The sequence below is a fragment of the Nelumbo lutea genome, chromosome 1 (genome assembly GCF_056320005.1).
Source record: "Nelumbo lutea isolate HS-2025 chromosome 1, American lotus-T2T, whole genome shotgun sequence".
In the NCBI taxonomy this organism is placed as follows: Eukaryota; Viridiplantae; Streptophyta; class Magnoliopsida; order Proteales; family Nelumbonaceae; genus Nelumbo; species Nelumbo lutea.
In genome coordinates, this window is record NC_142684.1 from 141,652,075 (window position 1) to 141,676,155 (window position 24,081).

Sequence of the window (24,081 nt, forward strand, 5' to 3'; positions counted from 1 at the left end):
GCTGGTAGTACTATCTCTTGGATTAGACCGTTCTTTGGATGAACTGGTAGCTGAGGCACAACAGTGTGTTAGATTTTGAATTGATAATAGATTCATTGCCTTGATGCAACTCAACTCTGTTTACCGCATCACTCACTCGTTTTTCTAAAATTTCATGAAAATAATTTAGAGATTCCATCTCTTTATTGGAAATGGTTTCAACTCTGTTAACAATACCATCATCAGCAGAAACTGGTTTAAAGAACTGACGAAGAACCAAAAGCTTTAGTAAGAGAATCGTTGATAGTTTCATCCATAAATTCCCCATTATTACAAGCTATATATTAGGGTAGAAGAAACTTCAAGAATAGGTTGGTCTTCTTTTATAGGAGAGTACAATTTACCAAACTTCTTGTAGGTTGCCATCCTGATCTGATCACTTTGCTGGTAAATACCAACCGTTTCTTTGATTCTATCACTATTTTTCTTGGTATTGACACCCTTTTTCTTCTTTTTGCAAATTCATTGCACTTTTTACATTAGATATGAATGTTCTCAAACACTATTTTCCAATGTTCTAAAAATAAGATTGGACCGTCCGGTTGAACTGGTCAAACCATGACTCAGCCCATGACTAGTTCGGGCATAATCCCAAAACCATTTCATTAAAAAACCATAAAAACCGCACGCCCGGTTGGTTCAACCTAGGAACTGGTGAACCAGTCTCGGTTTTGCATAACCAGTCGGTTTTATTTGACTTCACCTTTTATCACAAAAAGACAAAAAAACTCAAAAAAATGGACTAAACAGAACCTAAGGTCCTAACCGGCTAAAAACCTAAAACCAAAATCAGAAATCCCAGAAGTCCCAACCAAAACCCTAAACCCTCGTCTTCTCTATTTGTTCGAACTTCGAACTCCAGCCTTCACCGATTGCCGCCTTGGGCTCCACCGCTCCAGCAACAGTCACTGCCGGCCGCCACTAGCGGTAGCCAGTGATGCCAAGTTAGGTATTCTACTATTTTCTCTCTCTCTCTCTCTCTCTTTCTCTCTCTCTCTCTCCTCTTTCTTCTTCTTCTTCTTCTTCTTCGGCGGTGGCCTATTCACTACGACTTACGCGAGAGTTGGTTTCTCTCCTCTCCTCTTTCCTTCTCATTTTCTTCATCGTCCTCCTCTCCTGAATCTACAATCTCCAATTTGCAACTTATTTTATTTTAAAATTTTAATATTTATTTCTTAACTATTGAATTCGAAATTGATTAACCATTCAACAATTTGTTGGGCCCAGCCCATTATGCGATATTGACCCATATTATAGCCCACTCTCCTTTAGCCAACTGTTTTTTTTTTCAAAAAAAAAAAAAAAAAGAAAACCAAAAACTAGGGTCAGATTTTCTTTTGCGCGCGGCGTGTTGAAGAGAGAGGGGAAAAGAAAGAAATCGAAATACTGTGCAGATTTCTCAGTGCGCAGAGTTCATCAAACGGCCGGAACTTTCCGATCCACCGTCCGATCGAGCAGAAATTTGGACAGTAAGTGGACAACTCATTTTTCTTCATTCTGAACGATCGGATCTTTGATCGGAGCTCTGAATCGCCGGTTATTTGAGGTCGAACAGAAGCAACTCGTAGTTGTTCAAGAAAAGAAAATATTTCGCGGCAGTCTTCATCAATTGTTCTGATCAAGGGTCATTTGTGGTTCGATTTGGCTGAAATTTGGTGGGATTGTTCAAAACTCAAAGACCTATGATCGGAACGGTGGAGATCTGATTTGGAGTAGTGAAGTTCTCCATGTTGTGGCCTGAACAATAGCTGCGTTTGTGAGTTTTTCTGACTGTTATTTTCACCGCTTTTGGTATTCTCGTTTGTATGTTTGAGAATCTGTATTTGCTCTAAGTTTGTAAGCATATTGTGGTGTTTGAGTTGCTGTAATTGTTACCTCAAGTTATTAGTGGAGATTTTTCGGTTGGGTGTCCTTGGCCCTGTGGTTTTTACCCTTTACATTGGAGGGGTTTTCCACGTTAAATATCGTGTGTGTCTCTCTTTGCTTGGCTTATGATTGTTTTTGTTGATATCTTATTTGGAATTGTGATAGCTGAATATCTACAAGTTTTTTATTTTTGGGAGATAAATAGTTTGTGGATAAACTTAGTTTCTTCCCAACACAATTTTGTTTACAGATTTTTTCAAATTTGAAATTGATCTTTGTTTCAGCCCACCGATTTCAGCCATAAGAGACGAAAAGTCCGCCTAGTCATTCAGCCTTGTAGGTTAGCCTAAGCTCCCCTGAAATCCTAAAATAGTGAAATTGAAACTTCAATTAATCTCAAATTTTGAATTTTGTAGAAATAAATTAAATAATTAAATATAGGATTTAGGAATTAGGATAATTAATTGTGTTTAATACCATTTAATTTGCTAGAATTGATTTTAGAATCTTGATAGTTGATATTGATATAGTTGGAAATTGGAATCAATAAGTTTACAATACTTGTATCATGTATCATTGTGCGACATATTGTTTTAAACTTTGAAAGTTTGAAGCGTTATTTCTATTTTGGATCTATTTTCCTTCATATTCAGTATGTTCTTTTTTTGAATTTTATTACATATATATATTATTTATTACATCAGCACAGTTCGACCTCCAGTTCAACCCCTATTAAACCTCTAAACCATGAACCCCTGCTTTTGCCGGGTCGATTCCCGGTCTGGTTCTTTGAACGTTGCTATTTTCTGAAAAGAAACCATCTTTCCCAATTCCTATCCACACCTTCTCCACTAGAGGCTTAGAAATGTCAACCTCAACACAAACATGGGGTTGTTTAGCCATGGTGCATTGCAAGGTAGAGACATGAACTTTTAGAACCCTTACAGCATTACTTGCAATTGATCTAATATAATCCTCACCAAACAGAAAATTTTGGACTTTAGGAAGATTAATCCATAGAAGTAAAACAGTTGGATCCTTGTCAGGATTAAAAAGAGGTGACTACTTGAAGAATCTAAACAGAAAACCTTTAAGATGAACCACCTCTCAAAGCCATACTTAAGAAAATCTTGTTCACACTGAAAATGAAATAGAAGATGGGTAAAATCAATAACAGAAATAACCACTTATTGTTTGAGTACAAACCTATTAACAAGCGAAGGTTTTACTTCAGGTATTGTAGGGCGTCCATAAGAGCACTTCACGATTAAGGCATAGCGAAAAGGTTCACAAGCCTTATTAACTTCCTATTTAGAGAAAAAGATGCTGGTTCTCCTTCTCCATATGGGTGAAGAATGGCTGTTTAACACCAATACGTACTTGTTCTAAAGCACAAGTTTCTGCAACTACTTCAGCAAAAGATTTCCTTGATTTAGGCATCACTACTGGGTTCTCATGGGTTCTTGGTGGGGCAGCCATAAGAAAAAAAAAGCAAGAATCAATTTAGGCAGCACTATGGGTTGATTGGGGATGTTGTTACATCACTTTGCAGGGAATTCACATGATACTGCAATTAACATAAGTTGATAATCCTATAACAATTTGGAGGAAAATTAGAGCCATGTTTGTGTTGGAGATGTAACCAGGGCAAGCATTAGGGGTGGATTCGAGTTGAGCCAAGCCGAATAATTGGTTATTCAATATTGATTCGCCAAAACAATGCCAGGCTCGAGCTTGAGCTCAAGCTCGACTGCGAGCCAAGCTTCCTATAAAAAACTTTATACATATAAAAATAATTTTTTTTTATTTTACATACAAAAATTAAGAACTATAAAAATTATTTATTATCATGCATATAAAAAATAAAAATATTGTATATAATATTTATTACTATACATATAAAAAATTGTTTTTATTTTACATACAAATAATAAGACTTGTAAACATTATTTATTATTATACATTAAAAAAAATATTATATATATATATAAACATTATGATATATATATATAATAAAAATTATTATATATATGTATGTATATATGTTATATTAGGCTCAATTAGGTTCTTAACCCTCACGAGCCAAGCTTCATTGGGCTTGAGCTCGGATCGATATTAGCAAACAAGACTATATATTGGGCTCAAGCTTGATTTAAACCAAGCCCAATTGAATTTTTCACGAGTCGAGTTCGAATAGCCTGAAAAGTTGGATTTGTTTCTACCCCTAACAAACATGTAGGGAATGAGGTATAGTTCGCCAAGGCTGTAGGTGGATTGTTTTAAATGGATAATCGATTGGTTGTCTCAATGATCCCTGGCTTCCTCAAGGTGCATCTCCAGAGCTGTTACCCTCTACTCCTCAACACGCTTTTCCTGCCCTTTGAGTTGCTAACTTCATTCATCCTGATTCTCAAAGGTGGTTGCCTTTGTGTATCTCTGATTATTTTTGGCGACTCATCAATGGAATTAATCACTTCTATCCCTCTCCTTGAATATTCTAATAATGTTGAAGATATTCTGATCTTGATGGAGACCCGTTTTGGCAACTTAACAACTACTGCTGCTTATAATTTTTTATCTTCTCAGGAAGCTCAAACTTCTTTTCTCGGGGTGTGCTTTTGGAGATCATTTTGGCAGATAATAAAGCACCTTCCTCCTCGAGTTCATACATCTTCTTATGGTTTTGTTCCTGCCGTAGCATCTTTGGTGCGGCACTCTCATCACATTAACGCAGTATGTCGACTGTGCGACTTAGAGGAAGAATCCACCTCATCTTTTTTTCTCTTGCCCTTACTGTTCAAGACTGGATAAACTGCTGGTTTCAGATGGAGAATCCGTCCAACCCTGCATATATATATATATATATATATATATATATATATATATATATATATATATTTGTCTATATTAACTCAGGCAGCCATTTACATGTGGAAGGCACTGTTATGGAAGGTGAGCACTATAAGTGGTTATCGCTTCACAATCACATATTCTTTTCATATTGGCCAATTTGGGTCGTACCTCTTCAAGTTCTACATCCAATTCTACAACACTCAACACAAGAACATGGGCACCGCCTCCATTATCCTATCTAAAACTTAATTTTGATGCATTGGGGCATCATCAAGTCCTTCGGCAGGAGCATGTTTCCTTCTCAGAGATGCCAAGGGAGATTTTTGCTATGCTTGCCATTTGGGGATCCATTACCAGCTGGAAGCATAGGCAGCACTTTTAGCTCCCGCTTTTGCTCAAGAACTGAGAGTTTCTTTGGTAATCCTTGAGGGAGACTCTCTTACAGTGATCCAGAGTTTGTTGTACACTTCAGATCTGCTCCCTACAAGCGATGCCCCACAGCACATTCTGACTTTGTATGACTTTGTATTGGGAGCATCTCTCGAAAACAAGTACGGAAATTATGAGACATATCGAAGATGTTCCCAAATACAAGGTTGGGATGTGTTATAAGGCATATTCTTGCAAATTCCGTATTTCTAGGTTCCCTCACTAGGTTTTTTAGACTTTTCGAGACTCTAATCATGCTGCCCACAAACTGGCCAAGCATGCTTTAATTATCTCTCTGGTGTTCGGCCTGGTTGACTTAAAAAATAAAAAACAAAAAAATCGGTGGGCTAGATCATGTATATATCGCAATATATTGATGGTAGTTATAAAGATGAACACAACCTTATCGTAGCCTACATGTGTGGATAGGAAAAATCTATGGTGCTGATACCCGACCAGAAAGATATGGTACCTGAAGTTTTTAATCCTTTTTAGAAGCATTGGTAGTCACAAATTTCAACTGGAAAAGGCATGATGTTGAAAAAGCTAGCTGTGAGGCGACCAATTATTATTAATAAGAATTCATGGGTGTTTTGATTGGCCAAAGATTTTCCGGTACCATGCATTTCCTCTATCATAACTTTTCCGGAAACAAATGAATTATCATCAGAAATAAAAAAAGGATTAATTATACTTATATATGCCCTATATATTTGAGAAATTATTTATATATACCTTGAATTTTTTAAATCTATTTGCACTTAAAATTTTTTTAAAACCAATTTACATACATGCCTTGTTCACCCTACATAACAAAAACAGGACCACTCCGCACACTCCAAAAACTTTTGTAATACTAAAATTGCCCTTAAATCTTCGAAACGTTGGACAAATTCTTTTCTCTTCTCGTCGTCCGGAATGGACTAAAGCAGTGAGGATTTTGAGGATGGTAAAACAAGTATAACATTGGAGTAAGGGGCATAGGTATGGACAGTGAGGAAGTGAGTCAAGCCACAGAGAAGGATAAAATCATTGAACAAAGTGAGGACCCAACTAAAGGCGTAGATGGCAGAGCATCTAACGATGAAAACACCAAACTTTTGGGATTTTTTTTTCTTCTCTTCTCATTTGGGAAGGAGAAGGAGGAGAGAGAGGGAGAGAGAGTCCCATTCATTGTTTTTCTATGGGTGCGTCTGGACCTATGAGCCCCTATCTATCTTTCTTTAGCTTCTGCCCGTCAACAACATTTTCCAATGTCAGAAGGTCAGTGACTCTCTCTCTTTCTCTCTCCTTTTCCTTCTTCCCAAATGAAGAGAGAAGAAAAAACAGAGCCCAAACAAGTACTGTTAAGATTGCAGCATCAAAGAAAAAGGGAGAAACATTGAAAAAAGAAGGGAGAAAGAAGAAGAGAGAAGGAAAAAGAAAGAAAGAAAATGGAAGATTTTGAAAATTTAATGAATCGTTGATATTTTTGTCTTTATATTTTATTAGTTAGACTTAACCTTGGAAAGTTGAACAAGGTACATATAAATTGTTTTTAAAAGTTTAAGGCATATATATAAGTAGCTTCTAAAATGTACATGATATATATAAGTTAACCCAAAAAGAAAAATGTATAATCATCTGTTGAATAAACATGAAGGAACAAATTACAGGATTATGATACAAATACATGTTACAACAGACCTCCACCTAGGGATTCTAGTTATATACCTTGAATCTTATCCCCTTCATCGACCTTGTATGAAAGTTACTGTGACGTGATTCGAGCAACAAGTTGAGGGTTCATATGAGGGAAAGTTTATATTGGGAACGCTTCTCCTCACAAATAAGGCGGGTCTTTTTGGTGGTGGAAGTGCAGCAGTTTCACTAAGTAGCATGACCAAAACAGAAGCCATTGTTGGTCTGTCTATAGCATCCTCTTGAACACACAAGAGAGCCACATGGATGCATTTCAAGACTTCCGATGTATTAATGCATGCTTCTGCTAATGATGGGTCAATTAAATCCATTCCCTTGTCTTGTATCCACAAATGCCACACCTGTAAATTCAATCGCCCATTCATGATCGTGAGCAGCAAGGCAATGGAATTAGTAAAAGAAGCTCAAGTTAATTAATTAGTTACTTACATATCCTAAAAGGCTTAAGTTGTCTTCCGACTGGTAAAAACCAGTGCTCTTCCTTCCACTGACGATCTCAAGCAGTATGATCCCAAAGCTAAACACATCAGATTTCACTGAGAATAGTCCATCCAATGCATATTCCGGAGACATATAACCGCTGCGTTTCAATCGTAGTAGTTTTAGATTGGAGTTCATGCATGCATTCATTATATATGTGGATTTAATTTATTCTTAATTAGCAGCAACTTCTGCCAAACCACTTCACCACTGGATTTCTACCATTAACGTAACTATTTCTGTATGCAAGTAAATTAATTTAGTTCAGAGCTAGGTAACTTACTATGTTCCTACAACTCTACCAGTATTTCCTTGAGTTTGATCTCTCCCGAAGATCCTTGCCATACCAAAGTCTGATATTTTGGGATTCATCTCCTTATCTAGAAGGATGTTGCTAGTTTTTAAATCCCTGTGGATGATCCTCAATCTGGAATCTTGATGAAGGTAAAGAAGCCCTCTCGCAATTCCAATGATGATGTTGAAGCGTTGTTCCCAATTCAATGACATCCTTCGGTTTTCATCTGCCATATATACATGTGCAAGCTAATGAGCATTCGATTTTGAGATATAGACTAGCTGTGTTTGGTTGCAGTGCAAATTTATTTGCACTGGTACAAATGCATGGGAGTGCAAATGTAAAAAATGTAAGTTCTTGTTTAATTGGATTTCACTTTATTCTGTTTATTGTCTTAATTTACTTCATTTGTACTGCAATCAAACAAAATAAGCTAAAATTTGAAACAAAAATAGGTCAGAACTTACACTCAAACCATCTGCACTACAATGGTTTTACATCAGTGCAAATTTTTTTGCATTGCAACCAAACACAGCCATATATATAATGGCAAATGGGAAATTCATAAGATGAAAAAGTAGGTCCAAACCGAAAAGAAGGTAATCCAAGCTCTTGTTGGGCATATATTCATATAGCAACATCTTGTCATCTCCATGAATGCAATAGCCTAGAAGCTTAACAAGGTTCCTGTGTTGTAGCCTGGCAATTAATATAACCTCATTCTTGAATTCCTGAATTCCTTGTCCCGAATTCTTGGATAGTCTCTTCACTGCTATTTCCTTCCCTCCCGCCAATTTACCCTGGAATTAAAAGAGATGTCACACCATTACACTTGTTTTAATTAAGGTTTTTATATTCTATTTTGTAAAGTTAAATTAATTTAGCAAAATATAATATAATAATGCAAAAACTGATCATATATGCTTGAGGCAGAAGGTACTAGCAAGCTTGGTGGTAAAGCCTAATAGCCTATTTTGGTATGAAAGGAAAATATGAGAATGAAGTAATTTCTGAAACGAGCTAGCTAGTGCCAAGGAAAACCAAAATGCATGAAATGATTTCAATTTCATCATGCATTGCAATATTGCATGGTACCAGAATATGCATGTCGATCCCACAAGTGATGATTGAGAGGAAGGATATTACCTTGTAAACAGGCCCAAATCCTCCTTGTCCCAGTTTATTGGCGTCATCAAAGTTATTGGTTGCAGCTTCTATAACTTGGAAACCGTAAAATGGAATATCAAGGCCTTCCTCTTCTTCGTCTTCTTCCAACTTGGTTGCATCTAATGCCGATTTTGCACTCGAGGTACTTAGAGCTGAAGGGAGTGACCTCAACGATAATTGCTTCTTTCTTGCTGTAGCAAAGAGGAATTAATTAATATTGGAGGTCTTCATATATAGTTTATACACGGCACGTACGGCACCCACCATACTTGAGGAAAGCAAATATTTTCCAAAAAACTGAACTGTATGTAATGCAAGAAAATCATCATTCCTTCTACTATAGTTTTTTTCTTTTTTTTGATAAATGAACCGTGCAACCATATATTATTGGGATAATTCTTATATGTTGATGATGAAGAGATAGGGCTAGCTGGGCTTCAATTATTGGAATCAGGCCCAGCCCTGATGCAAACTGGCTTTAGCTAGGTCAGGCCTGGACACAAAAACATAGGATCAAGCCCGAAAATCTCTGGTTGGGCCTGCTAGAAATGATTACCAGCAGTTTGTCACCCCTACAGCCTTCTGTCATATATATATATATATATATATATATATATATATAGCTAGTAGTGGTCAAGGATCAGCTGCTTTACCTTTGCTCTGAATTATCCACCGCCTCATGATTCCCAAGACTAAAATCCCAAGCACAACGGCTACGGCCGGCACCACCACAAGAGTCAGTCTCTTTGTATGGCTTGAACCACCTGCAGCTGGAACAAATCACCAATGGAGGAGACTTTTCAATTAATTCATAATAAGTTCATAGAAGGAATTGAAGGGCCTTTCACCCCAGCTAACTACTAGTTTTATTTGTAAGACTTGTCCAAACTTTCCCTAGAAGACAAGGCATTACTAGGCTGGAGGGTTCTTTTTTTTTTTTCTTTATATTTAGGCACCGTACCCCTCCTGCATGGCACGTTGGCACGACCGATTTTAATTTAATTTGGTGGTAAACCAAGCTATGGTTCATTATTGGTTCTTGGCTCAAAAACAATGCAAGCAGACAAAATAAATTAATTAGAAATCAAGGAACAAGTAATTCCAAGGTGAGAAGTAGTGCTTAATTACCAAATTCTCCATCTGCTAAGCCTAAGCGAATGTAAAGATCTTTGCTTGTGTTTAAACCATCTCGAATATCAACCAACTGGGCAGACGCAGACCAAAGTAGACAAGAATTATTATGAGCAGCAGCATATGCATAAGCACTGCAGCTGCAGTTGTTGAGGCATTCCCTTTTACAGTCTTCAGCGCTCAACGACAACACGGAGCCTGAGCCTGCTATACTCAAGTTCACATTTGTCATAGGAGAGAACTTGTCTTTGGCCCCGCATTGCAAGGCCGACCTTCTCCCGCACCCCTCTGAATAATCTCCCAATTCCCAGTTCTCACTTGACGTGGGCCTCAATCCCGGCAGACACTTGCACTGTGGCAATTTGTAAGTGTTGCAGACGCCATAAGGTCCACAAGCCGCGTAGACGCTACATGGTTCGCTTGGTTGAGACCATAATCGGACCCACTGCTGGCTTGTATTGAACCACATGAACAACCTCAGCTGCCCTGATACGTCCATCACTAGCCTCATACTGTTGTTCACAGAGGAAACCTCCAAATACACTTCTTCTGTGTCGTTCATCAGGCTTATTGATATAGATTTTAGAGTGGGGAAATTGACTAACATCGGTGGGTACTCCGTTTTTCTAGGCCAGATAAACAGTTGATTGGATGCCAATGGGTCGACCCCAAATGTGAAACTTCCCTGAGCCGGGTTTCCTATGTTTTTCCAAGACCTGAGAACCCTGTTTTCTCCTGTCTTTAAGTTCACTCCAACCTTCATACCAGGAACAAGAGTATTAGATGGATAATCAAAACTCTGCCATAGAATCCTTCCCGCGAAATTCTGGGGATTTCCTTCCCTCAAGATGAAATTTCCAGAATCCGCCAGTACAGCAGTTGCATTTTTTGAAACTGTTGAAGTGTTTGTCCACCAGACAATGTTTCGTTGTCCGTCCAAAACCGCAAGATTGCCGTCGTTCCGGAGAGTGAAAACTCCTGTTGAATCTGCAAGTGGGTTTTCCCTGTTGGCAACCCATACGATTGTTTGTATCGGAAGATTGTTATACCAGATTCCAACGTATCGGTTCGTAGTAGCAGGAGGACTGAAGAATCCTAGTACAAACTTTTGGTCCAAAGAAATAAGTGTTTCTCCATCACTGATGGATTCATTTGGAGTCATGGTATCTACAGCAGAGCAAAATAGGATAAAGAAACTGGATAAGAGGATATAGGAGTAGAAGGAAAGAAGAGAGAGAGAACTTGTTCTGGTATTTCCTATTGTTTCCATTTGACCCATCTTATTGCAACATCTGCATTCCCAATTTCAACCTATCTTACTGTCTTTTAAATCAGGATTTGGTTGGTAATTGCAAACTAACATACTATCACATCAAGCCATGATTCATGGACCACTACGTACCCACTGTCTCAAATTTAAGAGAAAGATAATTTGTGGAGTCTTGGTACATCAAAATTTGTGATTATGTCATTCTCCACTGATGTTGGTATTAATTCACAGATATATAACTTTACCCTAATCCTTTCATGTCTTGAAGAAATTTGAAGAGTTTGGTAAGTCAAAAACGGTGATTAGTGAACCATCCAATGGTTAGGATCATAGGGATCAGGATTCACCCAAGATTATTTCCATGGTTTTTAAAACGGATCGGACCGGAAAATTCGGGAATTGGTCTGTTTTACCTAAGAATTGTTCTTTCATCAAAAACCGTTGATTTAGTCAATAAACCATTGACTTGGATGGTCAAACTGTTTGAATCATTCAACGGGTTTGACTGTTTTTTATTTTTTTATCAGAGAGCATTTGATTTTAAAAACCTTGATTATTTCCACATTTCTGTCAGCTCAGCAATTGACTTCAATAGATTCATAAATCCATGCTGAATGCATAGGAGATTTATGTATATGCCATTTACAAGAGCCAGAATTGAGTGGACAGTGGGAGTGGGAAACAAAGTGCAGGGTTAGGCCTTCAAGCACCACCGTAACGTTGACTTGTTGAGGGGGAACAAATTTAAAAGAGAAATGCGATATGTGAAGAAGCAATAAATCAAATCAAGTGATGTTTTACCAAATAAATAATATAAAATAAATTGGAATATGTTGAATGCTTATTAGTCAAACATGTCTTATCATTTTGGCACACATTTTCTTTATTTATATTTAATGAAAGCTGGTTTATCAGTCAACTAAGTCTTAAAGGGCAAAAAAATTGGTGCTTGGGACCCATATTGGCCCAGTTTCCATGTTCCTCTCTGTGGGTCAACAAGGTACTCGGCCAAGCCGTATGTGTTGTGCCTTCTGGTAACAACCCACATTTGCTACGATAGTGGTAGTCGTGTGCTGAAAGCAGTCCGGATCAGGTAGATAGTAGGTTCAATGAGCACTTAAATTTTTTTTTTTGACATCTGTACCTTAAAATAGCTCAAACCTACTCTATAAAAAGATTAAAAATAATTTTTTACAGTTGTCAAAATATTTAGTGAGTGTGCTTGTGGCTTCTTGATGGATCCACTGCCAGCACACATGTGATGTGAAAATTACGTATTGTATAATGATAGGCCTAGTACCATGAGATGAGACGATTCAGATTACTTTGCAGATATTTCAGTTAGTGTTTTCAGGTTTGGCCGTAATCGAACCATCTTTCCTTATGAAATGTCAAAACTTGTAGGCAAAAAAAAAAAGTAATAATTATATATTGGTGTCAACGGCTAAGTATACATCATCAATTCAATTCAGCTAAATGGCCTTCCTTTGCGCTGTAAGTTTGAATATGGTATTTGGTTGTTTGTCAATGTACCTTTCTTTAATAACTTGGCCCTACTTAATTAATGTCTTTTCACCATTTTTACATGCAAACAAAGCTATATAAAAAGTTGGTGTTCAACCCTGATTCATTCTCATTTTTACGAGGGCTTTCTATGTATAAGGAGGTACCGGGAAATGAGAATTTTCTGTATTTCTTTTATCACGGTATTTATAATTACAAGAGAGGTGGTCGGTTGCGGTGTAACAACCCAGCGAACCGACCAAACTATAAGTAGGCCACGTGGCTAAACCACACGTGGGTCCAAGATTCTAATCTTAACATTCTCTTTCAAGTTGGAACGACAAAAGGTATCAAGACGTCCAACTTGGAGCGAAGATGATGAAATTTTTTTGTGGGAAGAGCCTTTGTGAGGAGATCAATTGGTTGAGAAGAGCTTGATAAGTGATTAGTCTATAAGGAGCCATTTTGCACTTTTTCACAAATAAAATGACAGTCAATTTCAATGTGTTTTGTTCTTTTATTGAATACCGGATTGGCTACTATGTCAAGTGCTACCTTGCTATCACAATGCAATTGCATAGGTGATGAAAGTTGAATGGTGAGATCAGCTAAGAGGCGTCAAAGCCAAACTAATTCAACTGTGATGGATGCCATTGCCCAGTATTCCACTTCTGCCAAGGAGCGAGAAACGGTCAGTTGTTTCTTGGTTTTCTAAGATAGAGGAGATGAGCCAAGTAAGGTGATGTAGCCAGTGGTTAATCGTCGGGTGACGGAGAAACTAACTTAGTCAGAATCAGAGTATTCATTGAGAACCAGGCTACTATTGCTCGGAAGAGATACGCCATGCGATGTAGCACTTTTGAGATACCGAACAATACATAAGGTAGCATCAAAGTGCTCTTGACAAGGTTCATGCATATATTGACTGAGACAATTTACAACAAATGAGAGATTGAGCCTGGTTACTATGAGGTAAACTAAACGGCCCACCAGTCTTCGATATGACGATGGATCAGATAGGATGGGGCTAGAAGTGTCATCAAAATGGTGTTGGGCCTCCATAGGTGTTGGTGATGGTTTGCAGTCTTGCATCCCAGTATTAATGAGAATGTTAGTGATGTATTTATGTTGACTAAGAAACATGACCTGATCAGAACAGTGGACTTCAAGTCCCAAAAAATATTTTGGGGGGCCAAGATCTTTGATTTTGAACCTGTCATCCATGATCTTCTTGAGAGATGCAATTCGTGTAGAATCAATTCTAGCAAGGAGAACATCATCAACATATACTAGTGCGGCTATGAAGGAGTCACCCGATGTTAATGAGAAGAGAGAATAGTCGACATGTGATTGCTTGAAGCCCAAAAAGAGAAGGGCTTGAGTAAACTTTTCGAACCACATGCAAGATGCTTGTTTGAGGCCATAGAGAGATTTTTGCAATTTGCAAACTCTATGTTCTTCTTCACGAGCAAATCCGTGAGGAATTCCTCACGAAGGTCACCATGTAGAAAAGCATTATTAACATCGAATTGATGAATTTCCCAATTTCTTATTGTAGCCATTGCCAATAGACACTACATTGTGACTAATTTTGCTATTGGGGCAAAGGTGTTGTGGTAATCCAACCCTTCAACCTGGGTATAGCCCTTAGCCACAAGATGAGCTTTGAACCTCTTGATAGAGCCATCCGCTTTGTATTTAATTTTATACACCCATTTTGAACTAATTGGGCGCTTTCTTGGGGGTAAGTCCACAAAAATACAAGTATTGTTGCGTTTTAGGGCTGAGATTTCATGTGTCATGGCTTGGCGCCATTAGGGATCCCTGCTGGCTTAAGTGAAAGTGGTTGGTTAGAGGTGTAAAGTGGGTCGTGCCCCCTCCCCTTGAAAAATTTGGGGGTCGGTCCAACACGACCCATGGCCCAGGACCGTGTGGGCCAGGCTGGCCCATGGGTCGAGCCTTGAGCCAAGTCAGGCGATGCATCGGGCCAAAGCTATTTATTTAAAAAAAATAACAAAAAACTTAAAATTTCAATTTTATATGAATTTTGTGTATATAATTATAATTTATATAATATTATTTAAATATATATAAAATATATATAAATACTATATGGGTGTGTTAGGCCGTGCTAGCTCACAGGCCACGAGCGGCACAACCCGCTTGATTGTGCCGGCCCGTGGACCGAAAACCCTAGGCCTAGTACGGCCCACATGATCGTGCTAGGCCTGGCATGGCCCGCGGATTGTCGTATTAGGCCGATTTACACCTTTATGGTTGGTTCAGATTCTATTTGTGGAGAGATAGCCTGGGTCCGATGTGACAAAGATGGTGGTAGGTTGATGACATAGTCTTGGAGGTGAGAGGGGTTCCTAGTTGAGTGCTTGGGCCAGGTATTGTGTTGAGTGTTAGGGGATGGACTATGGGCAGGACTTCAATTTGTGGAGGTGATGGAGGTGGTGGAATAGTTGTGTCATCAAATATGATATCTTGTTGGTTCTTGAAAGAGAATTAGAACTCATAAAATATGATGTCTTGTGTAGTAAATAGTTGGTGTGGCTCAAGGTTATATAACTTGTATCCCTTTTACCTATAAGGATATCCAACAAAAGCACATCGAATAGCTCTACTAGCAAATTGATCATGAGATTTGGGGCAAACCTACACATAGCATGGACGCCCAAAGGATTTCATGTGATCATTGATAACTCTGTAGTTTGATGTGTTAAGGGCATCATTTCAGGGGTATTTTAGGCCTTAGAATAGTCAAAATGTCTCATTTTCCCAATTAAATTCAAGATTGTGACATATGAGGGTCTCTGTGTAAATCCTGGGGAAGTTTCAATGCTGAAATGTAGTTTTTGGGAAGCTGGTGTGAATTCTAGCTGAGAGAGGGGGTGTTTTTGTGAAAAACTAAGCATAGGAGGGTGCCTCCTATTTGCTAGACCTAAAATGACGCCCTCCTACTGTATTAGCATACTCCCCTGTCCCTAACAAACCCTAGGGAGCCTCTCCACTCATTCTTTTCATCTCTAACAAACCCTAGCCGCTCAAACTGCTAAATCCTCACATTCCACCCCTTCCTAACATTAAATCTCCACCCTCCATTCTAGGGCACCCTCTTTTGAGTGCATTCTAACCCTAGGATGCCACCTAACTTCTAATCCTCCCCATTCAAACTTTAGCCACTAGATCTCAGCCCTCTATTTCACTCTCTATCTCAGTCATTCTCCCTAAGTTGCCACCCACTCCTTTTAATCTCCACCTTTCAGCTCTACGTGTCTAAATCTCCACCATCCAATTTTGGGTTCCAAAATCTCAGCCCTACATAATATTGGGTGCCCTCTCCTTCTCTTTTCAGCCTTAGGATCACCTTAGAATAATCCTAACCCTCCACTCTAAACAATAGGGTGCCCATATTTCTGCTAAATCCCATTGTCGCCTCTCTCTTTCTCTCTAATTCCAGTTTTATCCATTGTTCTCTTTAAAAAGGACCCAAGGGGTCCTGAGAAGGGGTTGGATTCTACCCCCAGGTAAGACGAAAGGCTATTCTTAAGAAGTTCAAGGGTAGAAGAAGAGGAGAATGCCCAAGCAAGAGGAAGGGTTCTTGCTTGCAGTTCGTCTAGCCACTACTACCACCTCTGGATTCGGATCCCAACCAATTTTCCATTAGTTTCAGATTTACTTTCCATTCTTTAATTTCCACTCCTTATTTTTATTTCTGCAATTTACTTTTAGCTATTTTAATTTTTGTCTCCCTTTCTATAGATCTATAATTTGGTTAGGTAAGACGGAAGGCCTAGCTCGAGGAGTTCGAGGGTGAAAAGATAGATCTGGAGACTACTACCTCTAATCGAGTTGTAGATTTTCTATTTAATTTATCTTTTATATATTTATTTCTGTCATTTATTTATCTTTTTGCATGTTTCACTTTCAGCATTGTAAGAATTTTATTTTAATAGATTCTATTTTAATTAATTAAATTTTGTGTTTCTGCAATCTCCAATCATGTTGTTTTGTTCGGATTGAAGTACATAACGATTTTTCCCTCGCTTCCCTATGGATATGACCCCTTTCTCACCCAATTTGTATTTGCTTTGTCTGGATTTGTTTCATTATTATTATTTTTTTTTGTTTAATTACTTGATCTTCAATCTCATTTTAATTTCTGTTTCTCTTTGATTTTGCAGGATGTAATAGCAAAAGGTGGGGTACTAAAGCGTTGTCGGACTACCGAAGAAAAGAGAAGAGAAGAGAAATTGGGTTGCATTTCAGGTGTAGTCGTCCTAATTTAGTCTTTTTTTTTTATTTTTATTTTTGAACTTCTTTTTTTGGTAAAATAGTGATTTTTGAATTCTTATTTAATTAATTTTTTTCTTTCTTTTTTTCTAGATTTGATTTATTTTTTAGTATTATTTCTTTTTAGTTTTGTTCTTTGATCTATTTTTTTTTCTTTTAATTTATTAAGCGAATTTTTGTTTAGGATTATTAGATTCTATTCTTTTTTAGATTAGAAACTCACTTCGTTTATTTTATTTTATTTTCTTTTATTGATGCATATTCTTATTTTTTATTTTTCTGTTTAATCCTTTGAGTAGCGATTTTTCTTTTTAGAATTTATTTTTGTGGTTGTTAATTTTTTCAGCATAATTAATCCTTTTATTTTTTGGTTTTCTGTAATTCTTGGTTGCTTTATTTAGTTGCCCTTTAATTAGTTATTTAATTGAATAATTAATTGTTAATAGGAAATTATTCAAAATTTCGAATTTGAGTTTAAATTTCAAATTTGAATTCAGAATTTAAATTTTTATTCAAATCTGAATTGGAATTGGAATTAAATTTCAAATTTCAAATTTCAAATATAAAAAAATAATAAAAATTTAATTAATATTTTAAAATTTTTGCATTTGCATTCCAACATTTAGGGTTTGATATTCTAGAGCATGCACATATAGGATTATTTAATTATTGAAATTATCTTGTTAGTTATGAATGTATTAATTTTTCTTTATTTTTTTATTGTTCCTTTTGTTGAATTAATTTGTTATTTCATTTTATGTTAAATTGCTGAACTACATATTAGAAATAATTGTCCATGCATTGAAATTAGTTGCATTTGTTTTGTTTATTGTGTTTTTCTTTGTTAATCCATTTAAGGGTAATCCAACTTAAATAAGATAAGGTGGGGGTTTCATCACCCTTCCTTGGCCCAAAAATCACCACCCTTCACATGCAGTTCACCCTAAACCCTAATTTAAAATTTGGATAGGTAGATCCTTTAGGGAGCCTCACATTTGATTCAAAAGTATGCTGAATTTTAGGGAAGCTTGTAATTATTTTTCATAGCAGCGGTTGGTGTCTAAGGAAAGAGGTTAAACGGCTAAGCCTAAGCGGGTTTTGTGGTTACTTAATTAGGTCCTTGCAAGAGTAAGGGGAACCTCCCACATCCCCACCTCTTACCCGGCTAACCAAAGGATGTGGCGTAATTCCAAGTGAACCTAAGAGGATTCACATTGGTTGAACCACTAGTTTAGGAAACCTTAGATCATCTCGTTGGTCGTGTGTCTGAATTTCTTGCATTTTTTTTTAATTTAAAAAATTCAAATTTGAATTTAAATTTCAAAAAAAAAAGAAATTAAAAAATTAAAAAAAATCAAATTTGAGTTTGAATTTTAGAATTTAAAATTCAAAATCTAAATTTGAATTTAAAATTCAAAATCTAAATTTGAATTTAAAATTCAAAATTTAAATTTTAAATTTCAATAAGAAGAAAAAGGGACTTCTGAGTTGTTTGTTGGGAAGGAGATCTATGAGAAGAGAAACAATAGAACCCATACCTGAGATAGAGAGATACCTTCATCACCAACAACACAACCAAATGACCAGAATCAATGATGCACAGCCCAAAAAGCTGAAGGATTATTTCACTCCAACCAAGTATAACCCTTCATCCTACATACAATTGCCAGACACTTAAGCCTTGTAGTATGAGATTAAATCAAGCACAATCCAGATGCTTCCCTCTTTCTATGGGAACTTGAGTGAAGACCCATACGAACACATAGACGAGGTTCTGGAAATCTGTTCCACTGTAAGGATCCAAAACTTTAATGATGATGCCCTTAGATTAACTCTTTTCCCCTTTTCCTTGAAAGGCAAGGCCAAGCATTGGTTGGGAACTATAGGGAGACCTATTAAAACTTGGGCAGAAATGCAACAAGAATTCCTTAGAATGTTCTACCCTATAGGATGAACCAACACCATGAGAAGAGCCATCACTAGATTCACCCAAACACCGGGTGAACAAATTGACGAGTCCTGGGAGAGAAAGAAAGAGTTGATGAGAAAATACCCACACAATGGCCTGTCCCAGTGGCAAATTGTCCAAGCCTTCTATGAAGGTTTGGCTGATCAATACAGGCAAATGGTGGATGCATCTTGAGGGGCGGGGGGCATTTATGAGCAAAAGTGAGGATGAAGCGTATGCTCTTTTTGAGACATTGAGTGAAAAACTCAATCAGTAATGCATCCTTGTATTCTTATGAAAGGTTGGTGGGACTCTCAAAGAGGGCAGGGCTCTACGAAGTCAAGAACAATATAGAGCCCAAGGCAAGAATGGACTTGAATGCAATCTCTAAAAAATTGGACATGGTAGATCTTCTAGCTCAAAAGCTTTATCAATTCTTCACCTATAAACAGCAACCGGTCCCATCTACACCCTTTCCTGAAGTTTGTTCCATTTGTGCTAGCCCGACCCACTAGGTTGATGATTCTTCCACGGTGGCCCAGTTTCTGCCGTTTATCCAAGAACAAGTTCAGGCAGCCCAGAATTTCTCGAGGCCTAATAATTACCCATTCTCAAATACTTACAACCATGGGTGGAGAAATCACCCTAACTTTTCTTAGAGGACACATCAACCTAACACACAATCCTAGCAGTACCACCCTTCTAACTCCATGGCCCAGCAATTTTAGAGGCCATATGTGCGGAGCCAATTCCAGCAAATGTACCCTAGGAACCAACTGGTCCAACCTTATCAGGCTTACCCATAACCTCCTCAGACCCGTACAGTTGATGACCAATTCATGCAGCTTTAGCAGCTGATCCTAACTCAGCAGCAATCCATTGCTAGATTAGAGAGCCAAATAGGACAGCTAGCCGAAGCCAATGCGAGGAGAGAAGTAGGGCAACTACCGAGTCAACCGGTTGCGAATCCTAGAAATTAGCCACTAGGTTTTCCTCCACAATAGATTCAACCACCTCCCAAGAACCCCCAGTTGGAAAATGCCAAAGCTGTTACAACCTTAAGGAGTGAAAGGATTTTTGAAAACCCGTATGAGAAAAAGAGAGTTAGTGAAAAAGAAAAGGAGCAAGAAGACCCTAAGTTGGGGGGAGGGGGAGAAAAAGGAAAGGAAAATTTAGAAGAAGAGCCTATAGTGAACCGGCCTGTAGTTCCCTTTTTTAATTGCACTCATAGTCAGACCATTGCGAAAGAAGAAAGAGACTCGCAATGAGAAGATCAGAGAGTTATTCAAGCAAATCCATATTAACATCCCTCTCCTCAATGCAGTCCAACATGTCCCGTCCTATGCCAAGTTCTTGAAAGAGCTATGCACTCAAAAGAGGGAGCCACGATCGACCCCACAAAAAGTGATGCTCTAGGCAGATGTTATTGCGGTTCTCTTAAACCAACTTCCTCAAAAAATGAAAGACCCTAGTGCTCCTCTCATAAGCTATGTCATCTCTAGAATCACTTTTGATCGAGCCCTATTGGATCTTGGGGCTAGTGTAAATCTGCTTCTATTAATTATTTATGAAAGGTTCAGGATCGACGAGTTAAAACCTACCCCGGTAAATTTGCAACTCGCTGATCAGTCAGTCAAGACTCCTCAAGGTGTTATTGAGGACATCATTGTCAGGATAGAGGATTGTTACTTCCTAGTAGATTTTGTCGTCCTAGACATGACCCAAACCAAGGAACTGAACCATAACCCGATAATCTTAGGACGTCCATTTCTAGCAATGGCCAATGCAAACATCAACTGTAAATCAGGAAAAATGGACATCTCATTTGGGGAGCAGAAAGTCCAGTTAAATGTATTTAGTGCCACTAAGTATCCAAACCTAGGGGAAGATGAGTTCAAGGTAGATGTAGTGGACGATCTTTTAGATGCCCTGTCTACCCCTTGGTTAGCCCAATCTGAATCCTGTCTGTGGAAAGAAGAAAGCGAGTTTGAGAGTATAGATGAGAGAAGTGTGTGTATATGTCTGGCTAAAGATGTTAAACTTAGCGCTGGTTGGGAGGCAACCCAACGTAGTTTCTAGTTGTTTGTAGGATTAGAGATTTTGTTTATTGATTCAAGACTAGTTGGCAAACCTTGAACCCCTTGGGAAAACCCTCTTGATTGTTCCCTTTGGCACAAGTCCTTAGGAGCATCCTATTCATGCCATTGGGGACAATGGCACTTAAGTTGGGGGTGATGAGAGAGAGATAAAAAAGTTGAAAAAAAAATTGAAGCTAAGCCTTTAGAAATGTAGAATTAAAATTTCATTGAAAATTTTAAAAATTCTTTCCATTAAAAGAGATTCCCAAACAGAAAAAATTGAGGAAACTGATAGAAGAATATTGAATTTTGTAGAAATTGGTAACAAGTGATAGGAGTCAAAATTGGTCTTATTTGAACATTGTCAAAACCGTTTAGAATTTGGAAAATACTCCCAAGTTTGCTCCTATAAAAATAAGAATTTGGGGACAATTATTTTTACCTCAGAGAGCGGATCTACTAGAGTCCAGACTCCATTGGCCTCCATCGAGTCCATCTCAGCTCTCATGGCCTCCACCCACTTCTGGGAATCTATGTCTAACATAGCTTCCGCATAAGTCACGGGATCCTCCTCACTAGTCATGGCTTCCACTAGGTAACTATCCTGGTCATAGCCATAATGGACTGGTGGCCAGGATACCTGGGTGGATCTTCTAGGTTGGTCACTACCTGTAACTTGCGGGACATCTCCCACTACTCCTGATCTCTCCTCATCAAAAGCTATTTCCTGACGATGGGTGTGTTGGACAGTTTTTCTATGCCCTTAGCTTCAATCAGTTTTGATGTACTTTTGATATTTAACGTAAATAACTGAAGTACATGTTTGATTCATACTATGTGGTATACTTCTATGTAATACCCTAAAATTGGACACTTAATGAAACTTGTGTTAGTTTTAAATGTTCACAGCCGTTGGATAAGTCTAGGGAGATTTATCCTACCAAGGCTGACACTGGTGTGCTGCCAACTGTTGGGGTGGCTTGTCTCAACCGCCAGGGTGAGACCCAAGGCACATGTAGTGTAGGATTAATTGAACCCTTGAACCGGACCAGATTTCCATAATTGCTCTGGACCTTGGAGATTGATGGGCAAAAGTGGAAAGTTACACCTGACCCCTAGACCCGATTATAGTACTGCACTAGGTGTCGGATTGGTCTGTCTTTGATATGCCAATCAGTGAGATCCTTAGCAGGGTTCAAAACCTAAGTATGTTGGGATAGTCTGAGAATTCATCTGAGTGAGTGATCATAGTAAAGGGATCAGCCCCTTTATCGGACAAAGGTAATGACCGGGATGCGCTCTCTCTAATGGAAACCAAAATGTCGGCAGTTGATTTCAATCGTTGGAATTTTGTTTTGCAAAATTTATATATATGATATATATTTAATATGGTTTCAAAATTGTTTGCAAATGGTTTTAATTCCCAGGATCCATATAAGTAGAGAGTGCAGCACTGTTCCTTGCAGCCGAGGGAGAGGTACTCTCTTGTCAGGTAGTGCTTGATCATTATGGGCTGAGAGGTTAAGTGTGATGGGCTAATCTTGCACCTACCCACAGTCCCTGGGCTTTTATAAGATGACTTGGCCCAGGGACCACTTAGTGTAAGTGTTGGGCCCATAGGGTCTATATGATGGGCTTAGGGGGTTTACCGGGCTCTAGTGAATTCGTCCAGGCCTTATAACAGAGGCTTGACTGAACCCATGTGGCTGGTGTGTAGATCAATGCTTGGGTCCCATGCCATACAAAGAAGCTCAACTGGGTAGCAGTTTGGAAGACTTTTGAGCACATAACCTTATTGGGCCTAAAGCCCACTTCGAACTGGGCTGATTTGATCAGTCATTAATAAGGGGCGAATCTGAGATTAGGATAGGCCCAAAAGCTTATCTAATCTGCAAATAGGATTAAGAAGAGTCCTAATCCAAATACTGATTTGGATAAGGGGGCAACTCCTGATATAATCAAAAAATCCTTTCTTAATCATGAAGCAACTAGAGGAAACCCTAATCAAATTACATGAATTTGAACCCTAGGGAGACAGAACACACACTCTGCAGTTTTGTGAGATAGGATTTCAGAAACCCTAGAGAAAAGAAAAGTAGTTCGCCATCTATTTCTCTAGCTTTCTCCAGTTGCTGCTGTCATCCATCTGTCACAGTTCATTTTCTCTATCAGAGAAAGATCAAGAATAGTTATTGATATCAATCTTTGTTGAAAGGCTGATTCGGTTTGGAGTTGATTGTCATCCAAAGGATTTTTGTGAAGGATTCCGTTTGTAGGACGCACCCTGTTGGTTCTGTTCCACAGTTGTTGTGTCATATTCAGCAAGAGCAGATCTTGGTTTCTTCTTTGGGCGTGAACACCAACTTTGGGAGAAATCTTTTTCTCTGGATCAGGTATAATTACTCCCTTCACTTCTGGTTCAGATCTGATTCGGTTCTGATTCAAGTAGGATCCTTGAATCTTGATTCTAAAATTAGGGAATGCAATTCCCAGTTGAAAGGTAGGTAGAAAATTTTTGAAATTCGCCCACCCATTCCGCAACTGTTTTGGCGTCCATCAGATGGATTCTACCATCCCTTTCAGTGGTATCAAAGCCACAGGTTTGAATCTTGAACCAAGAATTCAGATCTGAACTTACGCAATTCGGTAGAAGTTGTTCTACCCGGGTGTTGTGCAATTTGCTGTTTTGTTTCAAGAAACTATTTTTTGTTGAGGGCGATTGATCTGAAATTAATTTTATTTAAATCTGAAATTTATTTAGAATGGTTCTTGATTTATTTCTTGATTTAATGGACTGTTCGTACCTGGAGATCAAAGTGTAGAGTTGGCGCAAATTGTTTAAACATTCTTTTTGTAATTTTTTTATTTTTTTTATTTTTCTAGATTGAATGTATAGGATTCAATCAATGATGTAATTAATTAATAGAAATAGGATTTCTATTTTATTTTATTTTCCTAATTGAAGAAGAAGGCGGCGCTGGAGATTCGCAGATGGAGGGATCGTATTCTGCGTTTTGCAGTT

The 24,081-nt window shown here is 38.1% G+C and overlaps 1 protein-coding gene across 1 annotated transcript in view; it reads right to left on the bottom strand.

The window, feature by feature from the left end:
• Window positions 1–6,904: 6,904 nt before the first annotated feature.
• Window positions 6,905–24,081, bottom strand: part of LOC148877999 (G-type lectin S-receptor-like serine/threonine-protein kinase At4g03230) — a 30,030-nt gene continuing 12,853 nt past the window's right edge. Inside the window, 8 exon segments of the mRNA XM_088971184.1 lie at window positions 6,905–7,229; window positions 7,318–7,468; window positions 7,652–7,889; window positions 8,253–8,463; window positions 8,810–9,021; window positions 9,484–9,600; window positions 9,959–11,171; window positions 11,173–11,218. Coding sequence (XP_088827310.1) covers window positions 6,918–7,229; window positions 7,318–7,468; window positions 7,652–7,889; window positions 8,253–8,463; window positions 8,810–9,021; window positions 9,484–9,600; window positions 9,959–11,171; window positions 11,173–11,218 — 2,500 coding nt within the window. The 3' untranslated portion in view covers window positions 6,905–6,917.